This window comes from Catharus ustulatus, chromosome 1 (assembly GCF_009819885.2).
Source record: "Catharus ustulatus isolate bCatUst1 chromosome 1, bCatUst1.pri.v2, whole genome shotgun sequence".
NCBI lineage: Eukaryota > Metazoa > Chordata > Aves > Passeriformes > Turdidae > Catharus > Catharus ustulatus.
Genome location: NC_046221.1, coordinates 58,914,482 through 58,935,053, shown reverse-complemented (window position 1 = coordinate 58,935,053; position 20,572 = coordinate 58,914,482). Strand labels below are relative to the sequence as shown.

Here is a 20,572-nt window from a genome sequence, read left to right as displayed (position 1 = left end):
TTGGCCCACTTCTCTAGCCTGCTGAGGTCCTTCTGGATGACTTTATTCCTTCCCTCCATCATATTGACTGCACTGCCACAGAGCTTGGTGTCGTCAGTGAACTTGCTGAAGGTGCACCAAATTCATTGTCCATGTTGCCAACAAAGATGTTGAACAGTGTCAACCCCAACACCAGTTCCTGAGGGACACCACTTGTCACTGTTTTCCACGTGGACAATGAGCCATTACCACACCACTGTTTGGGTGCAGCCATCCAGCTAAGTCTTTATCCACTGAGTGGTCCATCCATCAAATCCATGTCTCTCCAGTTTAGAGACAAGGAAGTCATGCTGGACGGTGTTGAGTGCTTTGCATGAGTCCAGGTAGACACTGTCAGTTGCTTTGCTCCTTTCCACAAACTCTGTAGCCCTGTCATAGAAAGCCATCAAACTTGTTGGGCACGATTTCCCCTTAGTGAAGCCATGTTGGTTATCACCAGTCATCTCTTTGTTTACCAGCATAGTTTCCAGGAGAATATGCTCCTTGATCTTGCCTGGCACAGGTGTGAGACTGAATTTTCTGTAGCTCCTTGGGTATTCTACTTTCCCTTTTACAAATAGAGATTATATTTCCCTTTTTTTCAGTCTGTTGTGGATTGATACTGGCCAGATGCCAGGCACCCACGAAAGTTGTTTGCTCACTCTTCTCTGCTATAGTTGGGCAGAGCAGAGGGAAAAAAAATTAACAAAGGGCTCATGAGTTGAGATAAGGACTGGGAAAAAACACTCTAAAGATAGAACAGGCTAAAATTTAAAGATATAAGGTAAATGTATTATTAACACAGTCAGAGAAGGACAATGAGAAGTAAAATATTCCTGTAAAACACCATTTCCCCCCCAGCCCTTCCACCTTTCTCAAATATGGTGGATAGTATCTTAGCAACTTCATCTACCAGTTCTCTTAGGACCCAGAGATTAATCTCATCAGATTCCACAGACTTGTGTACATTCTGGTTCCTTAGAAGGTCTTGAATTTTATTCCCTCCTACAGTGGGCTTAGGGTCTCCATTCTTTCAGTCCTTGCATTTTCTTTTCATGACCTTGGTGGGGTGGCTGGAGCACTTGCTGTTGAAGACTGAGACATAGAATTCATTGAGAACCTCAGTCTTCTCCACATTCCAGGCTTATCCAAGTAGCCAGGTCTCCCACTTCTTTCTTGGGAAGCACCCACATTATCCTTAGTCATTTTTTTATTACCAAGATATGTATAGAAGCTCTTTCTATTGTCTTTGACATCTCTGGCTAGACTCAATTCTAACTAGGCTTTAGCTTGTCTTTGCTTCTACCTTCTGTAAACTTCTTTTTTATCTCAGGTGGTCAACAACTCTTTATCCATGTATGGATGCCTCTTGGCATTTTTGCCCCATGTTCTCTTGTTGAGATGCATCGTTCCTGAGCTTGGAGGAAGAGATCCTTGGCTATTAACTAGTATTCTCGAGCCCCTCTGCTTGCCAGGGCACTAAAACAGGAGACTCTATGACACAGGTCCCCAAAGATGCCAAAGTCTGCTCTCCTAAGCCCAGGGCAGGTGATCTTATTGCATACAGTTTTATTATATATATCATATATTATCTATTTATTGTATATTAAAAATATTTATTGACAGTTTATTTCGGGTACCTATTTTTAAAGATGCAAATTTAAAATGGTTAGATTAGTGTCTGATTTGTTATAATGGAGGGATTTTTTAATAAAAGGCAACAGTGACTTGAAAATGCTTAATTCTGGAAGATTTCCTTTGTTGTCTCTGGATGTCATTGTCAACAAATTCAATGTTTGTATTGTGTTTGAACAGTTTCCCTGAAAAACTAATTCACACTAACATCTCAAAAAGAACTAGTCTGCCAGCAGGAAAGTCTTCCTTTGGGAAATACCAATTAGAAGATTGCTGGTTATGAACAAAGAATATAGCAGCCTTTCTTTCTCTCCCACATCTGAAATTTATCCTCTCACATTTTTTCAATGGAATGAGTCATCTCACCTCATGTTAGCCATCTGAAACCACAATGACCACCTAGAAAAATCTCCTGGCTCATTTCTCTCACTAGTAAGGGAAGGCAGGCACATCAAAGAGGCAGTGCACCCTTTCTTGAGAAAGTATATTACAGGCAGGTGGTTTATCATTGATATCCATATCCAGTGACTTCCATGAGCATCTGATTTCTATAAAAAGTTTGTGCTAGGTGAAGCAGTTGACTTGAATTTAAAAAACCCCAAAATATAACCAATCATTTTAACTGCTTATATTTTCTCATTCAGTTCCCAAAATTCAGAGCCTGAGAATGGGGGAGGTGTTTGCATATTGGTGGAGTGCACATCCTTTAAGAGTTTTCAGTAGAAGGAGACAATGACACTTTACAGGACCTGGTGGTTAGGAAATGCCTAGGAAAAGCTGTTGTTTCATTGATAATCCTTCAGTAAGCCAAAGTTTGCTAAAGATTCCAGTGCAAGACTTGCATCAATAGCAATTTATAAATGGGAAGTGAAAACCTAAACTATTTAATTTCACTTATAGTTGACTAATGTTGCCAAAACTTTATCTGGCTCAAGGTGAGCTGAGACAAGCTTTTTACCATCCTGCCAAGGCCACTGAACTTTTCATTGTTGACCTTGCATGCTTGTAATAAAAAAATTGATTACTTAAAATTTTTAATGTTTGTATTTTTGTTCAAAGAAAGAAGGATATTTCAGGAAATGTGAAGAAGGCAAAGCAATTACTTGGGAAATTACATATAAATTTTTTTGAATAAAAATGCGGGTGTAGCAGTACTGTGTATTTGCACTTTAAAAACATGTTTTTATTTCCTCTGAATGTTGTGAGTTGCATTTTTTTGTATGCAAAAGTATTGATAGAAGACAACTATCCAGCCTAATAAAAATTCATTGGGTCAAAGGCTACCGGTTATTCTATTTTCAGTTTCATTTTGAGTATTACTACATGAGCTGACTTTCTATGTTGTGTCTTTTCCTCAGTGGTATATACATTACATATATATATATATGCAGAGCCTTACATTAAGACGTGGCAGACTGTGGAATGAATAATACCTGCTGACTGTTGTAAAAAAAAGATGGTGAGCTTCTGGGTTACTTCCTGCGTATGTTCTACCTCTCCCATCAATCCTGGAATGTATTTCAAGGATTTGCTATGCAAACTGTGGAAACACCTGTGCATTACATGCATAACCACATGTAGTCTGCTCTGGAGACTTTTGGACAGTGTAAAGTATCCTGTATATTTGCTTTACAGTTTTTTTTTTACACCCCAACAGGCAGACAAATACTGTTGCAGGGTATCTGTCAGACCCTCTATGTGCTCATGCTTAGATAGTCTGCACATGCTCTCTAACTCCAATATGACTCTAAGAATATCAGATTTATCAAGTTTGTACATTACAGTGAGATGGCAGATGTATGTCTATTTCTGTGTGGGAATTATTTTATATGGTTCACTGCTTCTCAAACTTAGTAAGAGCATACCAGTAATTATGGTGGTTTTCCAGAGGAGAGCAAAGAATGTGCTGAACATCAGAAAGTAGGACTTTGTTTTTCAGTTCAGCAGATGTTTATCTTCTGACTTTAGAAGTTACTCTTCATCTTTTTGTGTGTGTATACTGAAGCCAGCTTTTATACAGTCAGGTCTACTTCTGACTACGTTTTGTTAATTTATAAAGCTTGTTGATTTTACTTTTTTTTTAAGGTATTTGAGCTGGCTCTCAAATGTTATCAAAAATGAGTTGGTCTTAGAGCTGAATGCTAAGATCATTGAGTACAGCTGTTAACCCAGCACTGCCAAGCTGTTGCTCAACTGTGTTCCTAAGTGCTACAGGTGAATTTGATTGAATTTCAAAATTATTTCAGCCACCTCGAAGGAGAATTATTCAGCCAATAAATCTGCCTGGAATCCCTTCAGTCCATTTAGGATTATTAAAAAAACCCAAACAGATACATGGACTACATTAAAGGCAAACTATCACCAGGCTTTTATTTAGTAGAATTACAGTAATTTCACGATTATAAGCTGCACTGAGTATAAGCCGCACTTCTGGGTTTCAGCAACTTTTTGTTTTTTTGTCCATATATAAGCCGCACCTGATTATAAGCCTCATGTTACAATACAGAGTGTGATAAAAGGTATCTGTTCTATCACCATCTGTTGAGGGTGGGGACAGTGACCCTTATCTCAATGGCAGATAATCTGCTAATGGGCCATCCATTGAAACCAGGCAAGGCATTGTTCTTTATCTTTTCACACCCCATCCTTCCTCCAGGGAGTCATTGTCTGCTAATGGCCCATTGAGTCCCACTGTGGGACTGATAAAATTACTTCATCCCATTGAAAGTTGCTCCAGCCAGGGGGAAGAGCCCAACATTTCTTACCAAGATAAAAACAGAGGGTTTGGGACACTAAGGTAGCCCCTTTCTCCACTGGACTCCAGTGGAAAACCGGATTTCTCCACATCACCACTGGACCTCCGGAGGGAAACTGCACCTTGTACAGGAGCACTGCTTCAACTGAGCCACATCTGTCACTGCAGGAAGATGCAGCCACCATTGAATGGGACTGCTACCAACACCGTGCCTGACAGGGTGTCAGGTTGTACTCTGACTTTGTCAGGGTTTGGAGTGTTTTTCTTTGTAGTACTGTATTTCTATTTTGATTTCCCTAGAAAAGAACTGTTATTCCTAATTTTCATATTTTTGCCTGAAAGCCCCTTGATTTCCAAATTATAATAATTTGGAGAGAGGGGGTTTACATTCTCCATTTCAAAGAGAAACTCCTGCCTTTCTCAGCAGACACCTGTCCTCCAAACTAAAACAGCAACTTTTCGTTCTTTGTCCATATATAAGCCGCACCTGATTATAAGCCGCACTTTGGGTTCGGACCAAAATTTTAGTCAAAATGGTGTGGCTTATAATCATGAAATTACTGTAATTGGGAGCAGCTGCTGTGACTCAATGACTCAGCAGTAGTTAGAGATAATGAATGGTAAGACAAAGCAGTGTAATTTTTTCACATGATAGCGTGAGAAACAACAGCACTTCTGTTTTTCTAAATGATTGATGCACATAGTACTTTGCATAATCTTCGATGAAGAATGTTGTTTCCATGAAGCAGTCATTACTCACTGTGCTATTATTGAAAGTGAATTTTGAATGAGTTGCAGCATAAAGCTGCAAGGTACTTATATCAATGAAATATAAGTCAGGGAGAGCCAAAGGTCATTTTCTTTCTGTAATGTTAACTCTTGTGGCTTGTGTACAATGTTTCTAGTAGCTAGTTAAGGGGTAGTATCTGCAGACTCCCCATACGCAGAATGAAGAAACGAGGAGGCATATGAATCAATGTTTACTGTTTGGATGTGAAAGTTGTGAGTTCTGTTTGACATATATGGGATAGTCTAAGAGTGTCTTCTTAATCTAATGAAAATCATAGCATTTCCTAACCTTGTATAATATTTCTACAACACTGTTTCTAAGTATACTCTAATAGAGTTTTGCATGTATACATCAAAAACATACATAACAGTCTTTTGTTAACAGATACTATTCAAGAAGTTCCTTCTTATGGCTGGATTGAAACTCTTCTCTCTTAGCTCCTGTGTTAAATTTTAAGTGATTTGTATTTTCACTTATTTTAGTTTTGAGTAGGGAACAGAAAGTTGATTAATGAAAGTGATTGTCCTGCCCTGCTCTGCACTGGAATGGCCTCACCACAATATAATAAAAATATTAAAATATAAGAAAATGCCCATAGGAGGACCATAAGTATGGTGAAAGGTCTGGAGAGGAAACCTTATAAAGAGTGACTGAAACCACGTGATCTGTTCAGACTGGAGAAGACTAAGAAGAGATCTCATTGCAGTCTTCAACAATCTCACGAGGGGAAGTGGAGGGGCAAATGCTGATCTCTTCGCTCTCATGACCAGTGACAGGACTCAAGGAGTCTGAGTTCAGAAGCCTTTGGGCAATGCTGTCAGGCATATGATGTGATTCGTGAGGTGTCCTGTGTAGGGTCAGAGATTGGACTCAGTGATAATGATGGGCCCCTTCCAACTCAGCATATTCTGTTATTCTGTGATTGTATGATTCTGTGATAATTCATGGACTTGTTGATTTAATGTATAAACATGAAAAAAACCTCCAAAAAACTTGTAGACTTCCAAAAGTCTGTCAAGCTGTCAAGGTGTATGCTAAGTCTCATCCTGGGAACTGAACTCACTCTTAAACTATTTTGCTTTTTACTAATCTGATTCTTGTTTTTCTTTTTTTTAGATTGCGCTCTTTGGTAAAGCAATTAGACAGAGGGGAAGCTTCAGTTGTAGATCTAAAGAAGAATTTGGAATATGCAGCGACTGTTCTTGAGTCAGTATACATTGATGAAACCAGGTGAGCTAACTACAGACATCAGCACTCTTATGTCTAGCACCAGTTGTAATTTACATGTTAGTTGTGAAACCTGGTTAGCCAAGATTTGTTACTTATAGACAATACGGTTTTAATCATTAGAATATTGTATTCTGTGCAAAACAGATCTGAAATCCTTAATTTAAAAGCTTCTTTAAGTTTCTTGGGAAAGGGAAGGAGATCAAAACCAGTCATAAATGTAATACAGTTTTTCTCAGAGAAATGTTTACATAGAAATCGTGTCCTACTTTTTCTAACAGTTTCTAAATTTATAGTCAACTATTTCTTCTGAATAATGTTAAATTTTTCACTTGTACCATGTCTTTGAAATTAAAAAAAAAATTACTCAGGATAGAGATAGATTGGTAAGACATTGCAGAGGAGTTCCCCTTCTTGGTTACATGCCATTTACCCTTGAAAAATGGACTTGTAGAGTCAACACAGATTACCAGAATGGGGGAGAAGATGACTGTATGTTACTAACTCAGAAGCTAGAAATTTCTAGAAATGGCCATAAATTATCTTTGAAAGGCAGAATGTTCAGAAATATTGATTAACTGAAGATGTGAAGTCAGTAGATGACCATACAGTTGTGGTTCGGAAGGCTGGTACTTCTTGTTTCTCAGCCAAGTAGTGAGTTTCACAATCTGAAATGTGAGTATGTGAGAGAGTAAACAAACAGTTGAAGACTTGTACTATTGTGTTTTATTAGGGCTGATAAATCAAAGACTTTTAACAACTGCTTTAATTAGAGTATATGTGAGTTTCTTTTTTCGTTAATAATGTTCTAGTGCTCCTTAAGCAAGTGTTTTTGCTGTTCCATTTCCTCATCCTTCTAGGCGTTTACTGGACACAGAAGATGAACTCAGTGATATCCGGTCTGACTCTGTGCCCTCAGAGGTCCGTGACTGGCTGGCTTCTACCTTCACACGGCAAATGGGGATGATGCTCAAAAGGACTGAGGAAAAACCTCGGTTCAGGAGTATCGTCCATGCAGTGCAGGCTGGGATATTTGTGGAAAGGTAAAGTGTCATGTAATTGCTTTGTTCTAGTAACTACTCTGGTACTGCAGATTTCACATGTAGTATGTGATGGTACAATGACAGGAGGTGGAGGAGAGTACTTTAGGCCAGAGGACTAGTAGAAGACTACTGAATGAAGAACACTTGAATGTGCTTCTCTTAGTGTTTCTACACAGATCTGGGTAACACCTAGAAACCTGGGATTTAGTAAAAGATTCCAAACTGTAACAATACCTACTCCTCTGTTCTTACTATAGTACAGATGTAATAGCACACTTGGTATAATTTTCATGGACAATATACAGTAGTTTCACGAATACAAGCTGCACGGATTATAAGCTGCACCCCCGGTGCCTCGACAATGTTGCTGTCTTTGTCAATAGATAAGCCGCACCCCGAATATTAGCCGCACTTTCGTTCGTCGCGAGAATCCGTGCGCAACTTTCACAAATTGGCCAATTAGTAACAGGATCGCGGCATAGCGGGCTTTACTGGCTCGGGGCGGGGCCAGGCAGGCTCGGCCCGCTCATGGTTGCTGACGGGGCCGGCCGGGTGGTGCTGCAGCCGCCGCCGGGCTCACTGGCCCCCCTCTCCCGTCAGCACCGCCCCACCGCTGCGTTCACGTACTCGCCCTGCCGGCGGGCCAGGCACTGCCACCACTGGCAGGCATGCCGGCCGCGTCGCCGCTGCGTTAACGTAGTCGCCCTGCCGGCGGGCCAGGCACTGCCGCCGCTGGCAGGCATGCCGGCCGCGTCGCCACTGCATTAACGTAGTCGCCCTGCCGGCGGGCCAGGCACTGCCGCCGCTGGCAGGCATGCCAGCCGCGTCGCCGCTGCGTTAACGTAGTCGCCCTGCCGGCGGGCCAGGCGCTGCCGCCGCTGGCAGGCATGCCGGCCGTGTCGCCGCTGAGTTAACGTAGTCGCCCTGCCGGCGGGCCAGGCGCTGCCGCCGCTGGCAGGCATGCCGGCCGCGTCGCCGCTGCGTTAACGTAGTCGCCCTGCCGGCGGGCCAGGCGCTGCCGCCGCTGGCAGGCATGCCGGCCGCGTCGCCGCTGCGTTAACGTAGTCGCCCTGCCGGCGGCCCAGGCGCTGCCGCCGCTGGCAGGCATGCCGGCCGCGTCGCCGCTGCGTTAACGTAGTCGCCCTGCCGGCGGGCCAGGCGCTGCCGCCGCTGGCAGGCATGCCGGCCGCGTCGCCGCTGCGTTAACGTAGTCGCCCTGCCGGCGGGCCAGGCGCTGCCGCCGCTGGCAGGCATGCCGGCCGCGTCGCCGCTGCGTTAACGTAGTCGCCCTGCCGGCGGGCCAGGCGCTGCCGCCGCTGGCAGGCATACCGGCCGCGTCGCCGCTGCGTTAACATAGTCGCCCTGCCGGCGGGCCAGGCACTGCCGCCGCTGGCAGGCATGCCGGCCGCGTCGCCGCTGCGTTGACGTAGTCGCCCTGCTGGCGGGCCAGGCACTGCCGCCGCTGCCAGGCTCGCCGGCCGCCCCCTCCCATCTGCACTGCCGCCGCGTTTCCTCACCCTGGCCGGCACTGCAGGCCCCCGCACCACCGGGCTCCCCCACGCTGCTGGCCCCGATTCTGCTGGGCTTCCCCCGCTGCCAGGCAGCCCCACCTGTCGGCCTTCCTGCTTCTGCCATGCTCCCCTGCACTGCTAGCCCCAGTTCTCCCGGGCTCCCCCTCCCTGCTGGCCCGGGCTCTGCCGCCCCCCCTGCCCCGCCCTGCTGGCTCAGGCTCAGCTGCCCGCCCCCCGCACTGCTGGCCCCGCCTCTGCCAGGCTTTCCCACCTCTGCCGGGGCCGGCCGGGCTCCAGCTTGGCTTGGGGCTGCCGCGGGCTCTCACTTCTGTGTTGGCAGCTTTTAGAATTTTGTTAATGTATTAGCCGCCCCGGAATATTGGCCGCACTTCCGGGTTTCCACCAAAATTTTGGTCAAATTGGTGTGGCTTGTATTCGTGAAATTACTGTACACTTCTGCATAGTCCTAGGTCAGGAGTGACAGCATTTAAAATTTGTACAGATCAAACTCTTCCTTGCTTCCATTTACCTCTGTGGTCTAATATTTCTTATGAAGAAGTGCTAAGATGCAGAACAAAATCCTTTACCATATTATTACTGGAATGCACTATGGATCAACTGATGAGAAAATTTTGGAGCTCAGGGAGGATTTAAAAAAAAACATTGCATCCTCTCAGCCTTCCCTCTTGTGATTTACATCACAACTTGTTGCTGAAACTGATTTTACTTTTGCAATCCTTTGAAACATTTATTCATTTCAATTTGGAGTCCTAGTCTTACCTATTCTTGCCCAGTAACCACTCTTCACTGACCTTCTTTGTTTGGGCCGGGAGGGCTGGCACATGTGAAACTGAAGAAAGCAGCTCTGAGATCTCTAATTTTGTAACAGCAAAATTCAAGTCAGGAATGGAAGAGCAGAGTACCTTTCACTGTTCATCAGAATTGCAGTGACAGCCTAATAGCCCTCTGTGCAGGAGGTTATGCAGATCAGACAGTGGGCCACAATTCACAAAAACACACAGAAGCCTCTTTTGTCATGACTATAGCAAATATTTTTATATGTGCATCAAATTTACTGTATATATAATAAGACTAAGGGATTCTGCCTCAATTGTCTCTTAAGAGAATGCAATGGAGCTCTGTCTAGAGAAAGAAAGGGATAAGAAATTCAGTGATTTGGGAATGGGTGAATATAAGTCTCCAAAGGGGAATGACTTTTCAGGTCTGAGTGCAGGAAATGACAAAAAAAAATGGCATTGTAGGAAGACTTTGCACAGGATCATTTCAGATGGGAGAAGACAGCTTTCCATCATCTCCTTTTAGTCCTACAGTGCTTCAGGGCAAAAAAAGGATGACCTTTTTTGGAAAGACATTCTAGCTATGACTATGACTCTAGCTAGAGTTTCTGCATTCACCAAATCCTGTTAAACACATTGTGTCCTGAAAACAACTTTAAAAACTTGAACACAGTTTATATTCTGTTTAAAATATAATTCACAATCAAGTTTAAAATCTGATACATTACATACTTTGTTTATTATGGTTACATATGTTGATTATTGTCTTGTTCTTTTTCTCTCACTCCCCGAAACACACACACCTGACAAACACCCTAAAGGTTTTATACTGATCTTGAAAACATGCAGACAAAAGTAACAACTGTATCACACTTGAGTTGATTCATTGCATACAAATGGTTTCTGAAGCACACTCAGAATTAGCTTGCATGTAGGCCATCAAGGACTAAGGGAACTGAAAGGTCAGTTATGTGCAGTGGGAAATGGGGAACCTTTTTTTGTTGTTGTTGAGTGTAGCCTTTCAATCTGATGAAGACCTGGTACTGGCAAATTCTTTGTCATGTTCAGCTCAGTAACCAAGCTATGAGATACTGGGGAGTGTACAATCTCAAATTAAGCTATACAAGAAGAATAGTATGGATATTATTGGCAAGTTAGAAACAAAATGAAAGGAAAAAAGGTCCATATTCCAGTTAGGGTTTTCTGGGCTAAATCAGATCTCCTGTAAGGGTCTGTTGCCTTATGAGTTTTGTTGATTGTTTGTTTTGTTTTATTTAATTCTATTTATGTGTTCCTTTATCTTTTTCGCCTTGGTAGAATGTACAGGCGTACCTCCAATATGGTCGGCTTGAGCTACCCACCAGCCGTAATTGGAGCCCTAAAGGTAATCCCAATAAAAAGGTATTGAAGAGTGGTTGTAAACTGCATTAAAATAGTACTGTGTTATTTGACGTGATAATGGGAGGCTCTTAATACTTGGCCTTTCCTTCTCTCTGACATTCAGTTTGTTCGCGCACATTAATCATTTAACTGGCCTAAGGGATTATGCGGGCATTTTCAGGTCGTGAAGGTTGCAATTCTGTTCTAGATTACAGTGATTAAAATGAAGATTTAGGAATCACTCACAACATCCCACAAGGAAGAAGGAAAACACAGATGGAGACGGAGAGGGAAAAGGATCTGTTACTCTGGGAGAAAGGAATTTCTTACCTTGTTCAGCTTCAGGTCTTCAAAGTGACAATCACTTTATGAAAATGAACCCTTCTGTGAGTTTTGAGGTTTTAAAGTGAAAGCAACTAGTCAGAAGTAGTCTGAAAAATAAACGAAGCTTCAATCCATAGGCCAATTGCAAGTTTCTTGACTTAGGCAGGAATTACCAAGACTACAAACAGAAGCTGGCAATCAGCTGCCTACACAGCAGCTTTGCATATTACATGTTGCATTGTGATCCAACCATGCCATGATGAAAAAAGGTGATATAATGGGGCAATATGCAGTAATATTGCAATATGTAAAACTCATTAAGACATCTTGCAGCATTTCTCCACACTGGAAAGATTTACAGTTAGTGTATCCTTTTCATGAATAGTAGAACTCATCAAAAGATCTGGAGGAATTGCAAGAAGAATGATCAAACATGCCTTTCATATACAGATTCAAAGTGTCCACCCACACCTTTTTCCAACTGCATGTTGACAAGTGCTAGCTTCACTCCTGCAAATGGGATGTAAATTCTCTGCTTTTTTGCAACTACAGTCTATAGCCAGCTTATGAGGGAAGATATCTATAATGGTGCCTCTTCCCCCGAGTTCCTCACCAGTAACAAGATTGTTGAAGACTCATCACCTGCTCTCAGCTGACTTCAGCCTTATAGAATTCCTCCCTTTTTTCTATGTCTTCAAATTATTTAGTTGTAAAAAGGAGTGATCATTTTAGAAGCTAAACCAATAACAACAAAGTCATTGACTAATTTTGCGCAGAGTGAAATAACACCTACCTGGTCACTGTGCACTCTAGAATACTTTTTTTTTTCCAGTACTTGTTTTGAGAGCATGTCTTTGCCTGGATATTTTTGGGTTTGGTAATGGATTTGGTTGAAATGGGAGTTACTTTGAAGAAATCAAAACAGGCTCCCTAGCAAAGTGGTCACAGCACCAAGCCTGATGGAGTTCAAGAAGCATTTAGACAATGCTCTCAGGCTCATGGTGTGACTCTTGGGGATGTGAAAGTCTAGGAGGTGGACTTGATGATCCTTGTGGGTCCTTTCCAACTCAGCATATTCTATGATTCCATGAAGTCTTCTGTCTTAAAAATAGTATTTCATCTCAAATTTCTCAGTGACATCTCCTCCATTGAAAATGGTGTATTTTGTTGATTGACCAGTGAGGTCAATTAAAAAAACCCTTACAGCTACTGGACTTCTTAGTGTGGTCTGTAAAATGACCTGATGATTCAAGCATGCAAAAGGGTGTAGGAATGTACCATACACACGTCTTCAGCTCTTCTGGATTGCCATAACCAACATTCTCCTCAGATCCATGCTAATAAGAACAAGGATTGAGATGAAATGAAGTCAAAACAAGTTTATTTTTTAACTGCAAATTCTCATTTTTGCTGCTATGCTCAAGAGGAGATCTGCACTTAATAACCCGAAGCTATGTAATCACAGCTTTGTGACAGAGGTTGGTTTTAATAAAATAATAAAATTCTGCAACTTCAGAAAAAAAATGCAGGCTGTAGCAGTGCAAGTTCTAGATGTATAATGTGTCTCACTTTTTCAGTGGATGAGAAGTTTGGCATTTTTAAAATTACACAACATCTCTCTATATATATTTTATAATAATTTTTCTACTGGAGTAGTCTGTTGCCTTTCTGTATGACATGGGTGTGAACATATAAGACTGGTTGCCATAAAAGTGACAATCAGGCTTGTCTTTCATTTGAATAGTGTCTATGCAAACCATTCATACAGACATATTTACAGAGTATGCTGTGGTGATCTGCTGTACGTCAGTCTAGTGCTAGAGACAGAATTTCACATTTATTACTGCTGAAGGAGTTACATGCTTTAGAATTTAATTTTTCAGCCTTTTCTGATGCTCATGCCATGACAGGAATATTTTCTAGACTAGCAAATATAGAGGTAATGAACACAGAACCTGTAGTCACTTACAATGTTTGCAGTATAGACTTCTGCTTATCTGCAGCTACAAAAATGCCCTGCCTTCCACTAATGTGGAGCAGAATAACATCTATCCCTGAATTTGCTTGTTGACTTATATAACAAGTCTCCAAGATTAAGAAGAGACAGAAAGCTAGTGAACTGAACATTTAGAAAGAATTAGTGTTTCTCATTATCTTTTGCTAGATAATAAATGGTGTCGCCTCCCACAGCCTTCCCTAACATTTGAGATTTGAACTCAAACTTCTGCAAGAAGGTTAGACCTTAAACATTAGATGTAGGAACTGAGAAGTGAATTTCCCCTCCTTGATCTCTTGACCGACCAGCCTGCAGCACTAGTATGTAATTTACAGCTGACTGTAACTTTCCCAATTGGAATTAGATATTTATCTTCTGTTATGGAGGTTGGAATTTTTTATAATTTTTAGCACTCAATGTATCATATGAGCCCAAATAGAACCCTCTCAATGTCTCAGGTACTAAAGCAAACCAGGATTTTTATCTTGTATAATTTGTCCTTTGGTGATTAAATTTCAGTGTAGAGAATTGCCATGTTTAGAATAAACAAACAGCATACATGTTCTTAATGGAAGCTTCTTAAACACAATACTGATAAGTACTGATACTGTAAGTACATTGATATGATTCTGCATTGGTTAAATGGATTATGAAGAATTTATTGAAAAAGAAACGACAGATTTATATCACTACTGGAATTCTCAAATTGTGAGAGACATTAAAGAAATTGAATGATCATGGTAAAAATGGTGACCATATTAACTGTCTTTTCTACCTACTCCTGCAGAATGTAGATGAGTGGTCCTTTGATGTATTTGCACTAAATGATGCCAGTGGGGATCATGCACTGAAATTCATTTTCTATGAACTTCTCACACGCTATGATCTGATCAACCGTTTCAAGGTCAGTAGTTAGAAGAAGGCTATCTTTGTTCACCTTGAATTTTGTCCAGCTTTCCTCCCATCCTGTTTTTTTCAATTAAAAACGCGAATTTAGTGATCTTTGAAGAATTTGTAAACTCTGCACTTTCCCTAATAAGCAAGATGAGATGTAAGTAGTACTTTCAATTGCAGTGAAGCACCATTAACTAGGTGGGGTTCCAAATGAAATCCATGGAAAATACTGCATTTGATCATCTGAGAATGATGGTGTAATTTTCCTGAGTTTTATAGGACCTCCAAGCAGACAGGCACAAAAGAAAGCAAGAGACTATGAAAGCAAATTCAAATTCATTCCAATGACATTGGCCAGCAGGTCAAAGGAGGTGATTCTACTCCCAACTCTGCTCTCATGAGACCCCATTTGGAGTACTGCATTCAGGTCATCCAGGTCTCGAGTTCTCAGCACAGGAAAGACATGGACCTGTTGGAGCCATTGTAGAGGAGGGCCACAGGAATGATCAGAGAGCTGGAGTGCCTTTCCTGTGAGGAAAGGCTGACAGAGTTAACGTTGTTAAACCTGGAGAGGAAAATGTTCTGGGGACTGTTTATTGCAGCCTTCTGGTACTTGAAGGGGACCCATAAGAAAGATAGGGGAAAACTTTTAGTAGGACCTGTTGCAGTAGGACCAGGGCTAATTATTTTAAACCAAAAGAGGATAGATTTAGACTAGATTTAGGCATTTCCTTTTCCCAGGGGTTCTCACTGACTTTGACTGGAAAGAGTTTTGAGATGTCTAGATCCCATAATTTTTCAGGAACTGCTTATGCCTAATAAGACATCAAGATGTCTGCTCAGAGCTGCATACTCTGTTTATATGTACCTAAGAGGAGAAGAGCAGTGATCTTTTATATGGAAACCTTAGCATTTAATGTATTTCCTGTCTGAGCAGATGAAACTGAAGAACCCATGTTGCCAGTTAGATACGTTACCATCTGGATGGTTCCTTTCTAGAAATCCCCTGAATTGCATTTTGTCAGGTAATTTCAGTTACTCCTGGAGTCAGAAAAACATGGCAATCCCATAGGATGGGCAGGCTGGATTTTGCTATGAAAACCTGGAGGTCTGATAAATTATAATCCTCTTGAGTATATAAGATTTGCTATATCATGTGTTTCATTAGAAAATCTGAAATGTGAATAGTAAAGCACAGATATATTCCAGTGAATCGTGAAGATAACAAACAGTTGCTTGCAATCTATTTAGAAATATTTCTCCATGGCAATCAATCCTGTTGTTACTATTACTTGTGTGTTCCAGACAACATTTCATAGTACACTTATTTCTGTGTATTTATTTGTGGGAATGATTCATATGTAATGTAACTGTGAATGGAAAAACCAATTTGAAGTAGTAACCTGAATTCACTCTCTCTCTCTTGTGATTGTTTCAAATGTTCTAACATTTTGTTTGTGAAGTATAGACAACTCTTCGAGAATCCCTTATCAAAATACTCCTGTCTGAATGACAGCCATTAAAGCTGGGGTGTGGGTTCTTTTATTTTTTTCTTTCTTTAATTCTGTGATGCTTTACTTAGATTCCCATTTCTGCCTTGGTGTCTTTTGTGGAAGCTCTCGAGGTTGGCTACAGTAAACACAAAAATCCTTATCACAACCTAATGCATGCTGCAGATGTCACACAGACAGTCCATTACCTCCTTTTCAAGACAGGCACAGTGGTAAGTAAAAGATTTGTCATCCTGAATACATAGTGAGTTTACAACAGTTTCTGCTTATTAATGAGATAATGATTATCCACAGTAGAACCTGTTCACACTGTAGATACACTTAATTTGATGTGGCTGGCCTAATAAAGGTAAAGACTTTGGATTATTTAGGAACAGCGGGTAAGTGAAATTGTTGATAACTCTTTTAACAGTGATCTAAAGAGGATAATGAGAAACCCAAGCTTGGTTTTTCACTCTGCCACAGGTCTTGTGTGAATCTGCCAACCACACATCTGCTCAATTCATTTCACCTAATATGAAGAATCATATTGTCTAAGCTTTCTTCTTAAGGTAGGGAGACAGAACATTCAAATGATAATTCATTCCACTTACCTGAGTATAACGTGCTGGAATCTGGAAATGCTGATCTCCATCCACTTCTCTACAGCAAAATTACAGTAAATTCACGAATACAAGCCGCACTGAGTATAAACCGCATGGCTGGGTGTTGGCAAACATTTCGTTTTTTGTCCACAAATAAGCCGCACCCGAGTATAAGCCGCTCTGTGTTCACAGCGAGGACCCGCGTGCAACAAAGTTGCCAATTAGTAACAGAATCACGGCAGGGCGGGGTTTACTGGCTCGGCTCGGGCCATGAGGGCTCGGGGCTGCCGACAGGGCTGGGTGGCCCAGCTCGGCGCTGCCGCTCAGCGGGCCCGCTCGGGGCCGGCTGCCGCCACCACTGGGCTCGGTCACCCCGGCCCGGCACTGCCCCACGGCGGCAGGGGGGACACAGAGCCTGCCGGCACCTGCGGCGGCCATGGGAGCCAGGGATGGAGCCTGCCTACTCCTGCGGTGGCGGCACGCGGGGACGGGAACCCCCCGAGCTGTGGGGCCAAGCGGAGAGAGCTGCCCGCCTTCCCCTGAGCCGCGGGGCCAAGCGGAGAGAGCTGTCCCTGCCTCCGAGCCGCGGGGCCAAGCGGAGAGAGCTGCCCCGCCTTCCCCCAAGCCACGGGGCCAGCAGAAAAGAGCTGCCCCTGCCTCCTCCGAACCGCGGGGCCAGCAGAAAAGAGCTGTCCCTGCCTCCTCCGAGCCGCGGGGACATGCAGGAGAGAGCTGCCCCTGCCTTCTCCAAGCCGTGGGGCCAGCAGGAGAGAGCTGCCCCACCTTCCCCACCCCCTGTGCTGCCTGCACAGAGCAGCTCCACCTGCCGCACAACAGAGTATCAATTTGTAACAACTGCGTAAATGCAGGGTTTTACTGGCAGGAGCTCGACTTTGCAGTTTGCACTGACTTGGTTTGCACTCCCAGGGTTGAAAATGTCAGAAAATTATTCACATATTGGCTGCACCTGAATATTAGCCGCTTTCACGGTATGAGAGCAAAATTTTGGTCAAAACAGTGCGGCTTGTATTCGTGAAATTACTGTATCTGGATTGGCTTGCACAGAAACCTACAGATAGCTGCAGTCCAACAACAATGCCAGGAATGGATAGAGGGCTGGAAAAAGAAACTCAGTGCACAATATGTTCCCACAGTGGTTCTCAAAAAGTAGAAGTAGAAGTAGAAATACGTGAGGATGGACTAGAGAAAATGAAGATAGGTTCCAGATCGAAGATCAACCAGTGCAGTTTGGATTCAGGTGGAGGCTCAGAAAATTGCTGGCCCACACCATTGGGGAGAATAAGTAGCGTGTACAGAATACTTATATATTCATTCTCTTCTTCTTTCTCCTGATTACCACTGCAACCAGAAAAAGGAATGAAATTACCTTTAGTCTGATTCTGGGGAGCAGATCTTTTCCACACATGATTTACCTCACTTTTCCTGTGCATTTGATTTGCCCTTGCTCTTGCATTGGCAGAAGTGTAGAGGCAAAGGTGACAATGAAAGGGAGGTTAATCTGTTAAATATTTAACAGTTATCTCCTGTTATACCATGGCCATTCAGTGATTGCTCTGTTTGTGACTGGTACTTGAATATGTGTAATTCTGTTCTATTGCACTTCATTTTGCTGAGGTCCTTTCACTAACCAGTGTGCAGTTGCAGGGTCATGGAATATTTGCAGTGCAGAGCAGACACATGAACCCAGGTCAGCAGATGTTGAGGCTCTTGCTGCAGCTCAGGCCCTCTTGAACACTCCTCAATTTTTACAAACTCTGTATCTGAAACTGTTGAAAAAAAAAGATAAGGAAAAACCATGTGCCTCAGCCCGACCAAATTCCAACACTCTTTCTCGTGCAATGAGCACCTTTGATCAGCTATACAAAATTACTATAAAAATCATCTGTCAGCATAACTTGTGGTGGTATTTGTATGCTGATGATATCTTTTTCTGTGCAGCTCAATAAGAAACCCAAAAAAATGCTGCCACCAGTGTCTGCAGGGTGTTTGAATATAGGACAGAGAGGTACAAGACAGTGCAGCACTTGCTATATCTTTTAGGCTAGTTTCAACAACTGTAGAGTTGCTCACACTTAGGAACTATATTTTGTGCATATGATCTGCATTTTGCAGTTCCTTGATTGCCACACAGGTGTTGCTTTCAATTCTGAAGCCAGAACTGGATGCTCTTCCTTGAGGAGTAACACACTCCACTGCCTCCTGTAGACATCCCAAGTCTCGTGTGTTGAATGTAGATTGCACTTGTGAACTGCAGTCACACTGCAATTAGAGCAGTAAATGCTGCTGTTTATCAGAAACAGATTTGCAAGGAGTCAGGTACTATCTGTCTCAAGAGTCAATTCAGACACGCTTATCCTAATGGAAGTTGTGTCTCTTGGACTTAAGTCAGAATTGCAACTAATACAGTTACCTACTCAAAACCTCCTGTGAGATTCTAAATTGGTCACTGTTGCCTTTAGGAGCATTAGATAATGAAAATGCACTGCAAGTTGCAACCAGCAAGAAGGGGTGCAATGTTGAGTAATGTGAATTGTATTATAGTGGTGAGGAAATGGATTCACTTTTTCTCTTCAAACCATGGAAGAAGGGCAGTTTTCATGTCGGGCTATTCTGCTCCAAAAGGTTAATGGGTTAAAACAGCTGACCAAATATAGCTGACCTCCATCCTGTGTATGTTCAGAACTACTTTTTTTCCCCATCTTGCTGCTTCTTGATCTCTGAGTCATTTAGCAGCAACTCAGATTGAGTCATTCAGTGAATGAATGACTACTACTTCATTCTAGCCCGTGATGCACCAGGGTTGAATAGGATTTCCTATCCTGAATGCAATAAAGCAAGGAAAGTGTAAAAAAAGAGAGAACCAGAAGGACTTGAAATACATGAATAAGCAATACAGAAATTTGGATTTTTTTTTTTCCTCTAAGAGAATGCAGCGGACAAGAAAGAAAGAAAAAACCAAACCCATAATACCACCCCACCGCCAAACCAAACTAAACCAACTGCTGCTTCAGAGGAAAAGGAGATCTGAAATCACAGAATCAACCAGATTGGAGAAGATCTTTGAGATCATCAAGTCCAACCTATGAGCTAACATGACCTTGCCAACTAGACCATGGCACTGAATGCCGTATCCAGTCTTTTCTTAAACACACCCAGGGATGGCAACTTCAACACCTCCTTTGGTAGCCCATTCTAATGCGCAATCAATTTCTGTGAAGAACTTCTTCCTAATATCCAGCCTACACCTCTGCTGGTGCAGCTTAAGACTACTCTTGTCTTGTTGCTGGTTGTCAGGGAGAAGAGACTGAGCCCCACCTGGCTGCCACATCCTTTGAGAAAGTGGAGTCAAAAGATCTCTCTCCTGAGCTTCCTTTTTTCCAGGCAAAACAACCCCAGCTCCCCCAGCCATCCCTCATAGGATTGTGTTCCAGACCCTTCACCAGCCTTGTTGCCTCCTCTGGACATGCTCCAGCATCTCAACATCCTTCCTAAACTGAGGAGCCCAGAACTGGACACAGCACTCAAGGTGTGGCCTCACCAGTGCTGAGTACAGAGAAAGAATCACTTCCCTGCTCCTGCTGGCCACACTATAGCTGCTACAGGCCAGGATGCCATTGGCCTTCTTGGCCATGTGGGCACACTGTTGGCTCATGTTCAGTCTGCCATCAATCAGTACCCTCAGGTCCCTTTCTGCCTGGCCACTGTCCAACCACTCTGTCCCCATGTATTTTTACTGTAATAAGTTACACACACAGTAGTCCATGCAAACCAGTATGATGGAGTTGTAGTCCAGAGGAGTGTCTTCTGCTTCCCAGAAATATACCCAAGCACTAATCATTCCCACACCCAAATTTTGTTTGTAATTTGGTTTAGGATCAAATACAACACAATAGCAAACCACTCCACTAACTCACAGCACTGTGACATTTCAACTGTGCTTCTCTTGTTTGAGTGCTTTTTTAAACTTTGGTTTTAGTTTTTTTTCTTTCTTCTTTGTTTTCATCTCACCTTCCCTGAACTATACAAGCAATTTTAAAGTGCACAGATTAATGTAGTTTGAAAATGAGAAGTCACTAGTCCTAATGT

The 20,572-nt window shown here is 42.6% G+C and overlaps 1 protein-coding gene across 5 annotated transcripts in view; it reads left to right on the top strand.

Moving 5' to 3' along the window:
- The window catches only part of PDE1C (phosphodiesterase 1C), a 255,859-nt gene that overhangs the window by 162,365 nt on the left and 72,922 nt on the right, over positions 1-20,572 (top strand). For all 5 annotated transcript variants that reach the window (XM_033078935.1, XM_033078973.1, XM_033078964.1 and 2 more), the window contains 5 exons: positions 6,315-6,428; positions 7,286-7,468; positions 11,094-11,160; positions 14,264-14,380; positions 15,953-16,093. In XM_033078935.1, the coding sequence (XP_032934826.1) occupies positions 6,315-6,428; positions 7,286-7,468; positions 11,094-11,160; positions 14,264-14,380; positions 15,953-16,093 (622 nt within the window). The remainder of the gene's footprint in view (positions 1-6,314; positions 6,429-7,285; positions 7,469-11,093; positions 11,161-14,263; positions 14,381-15,952; positions 16,094-20,572) is intronic.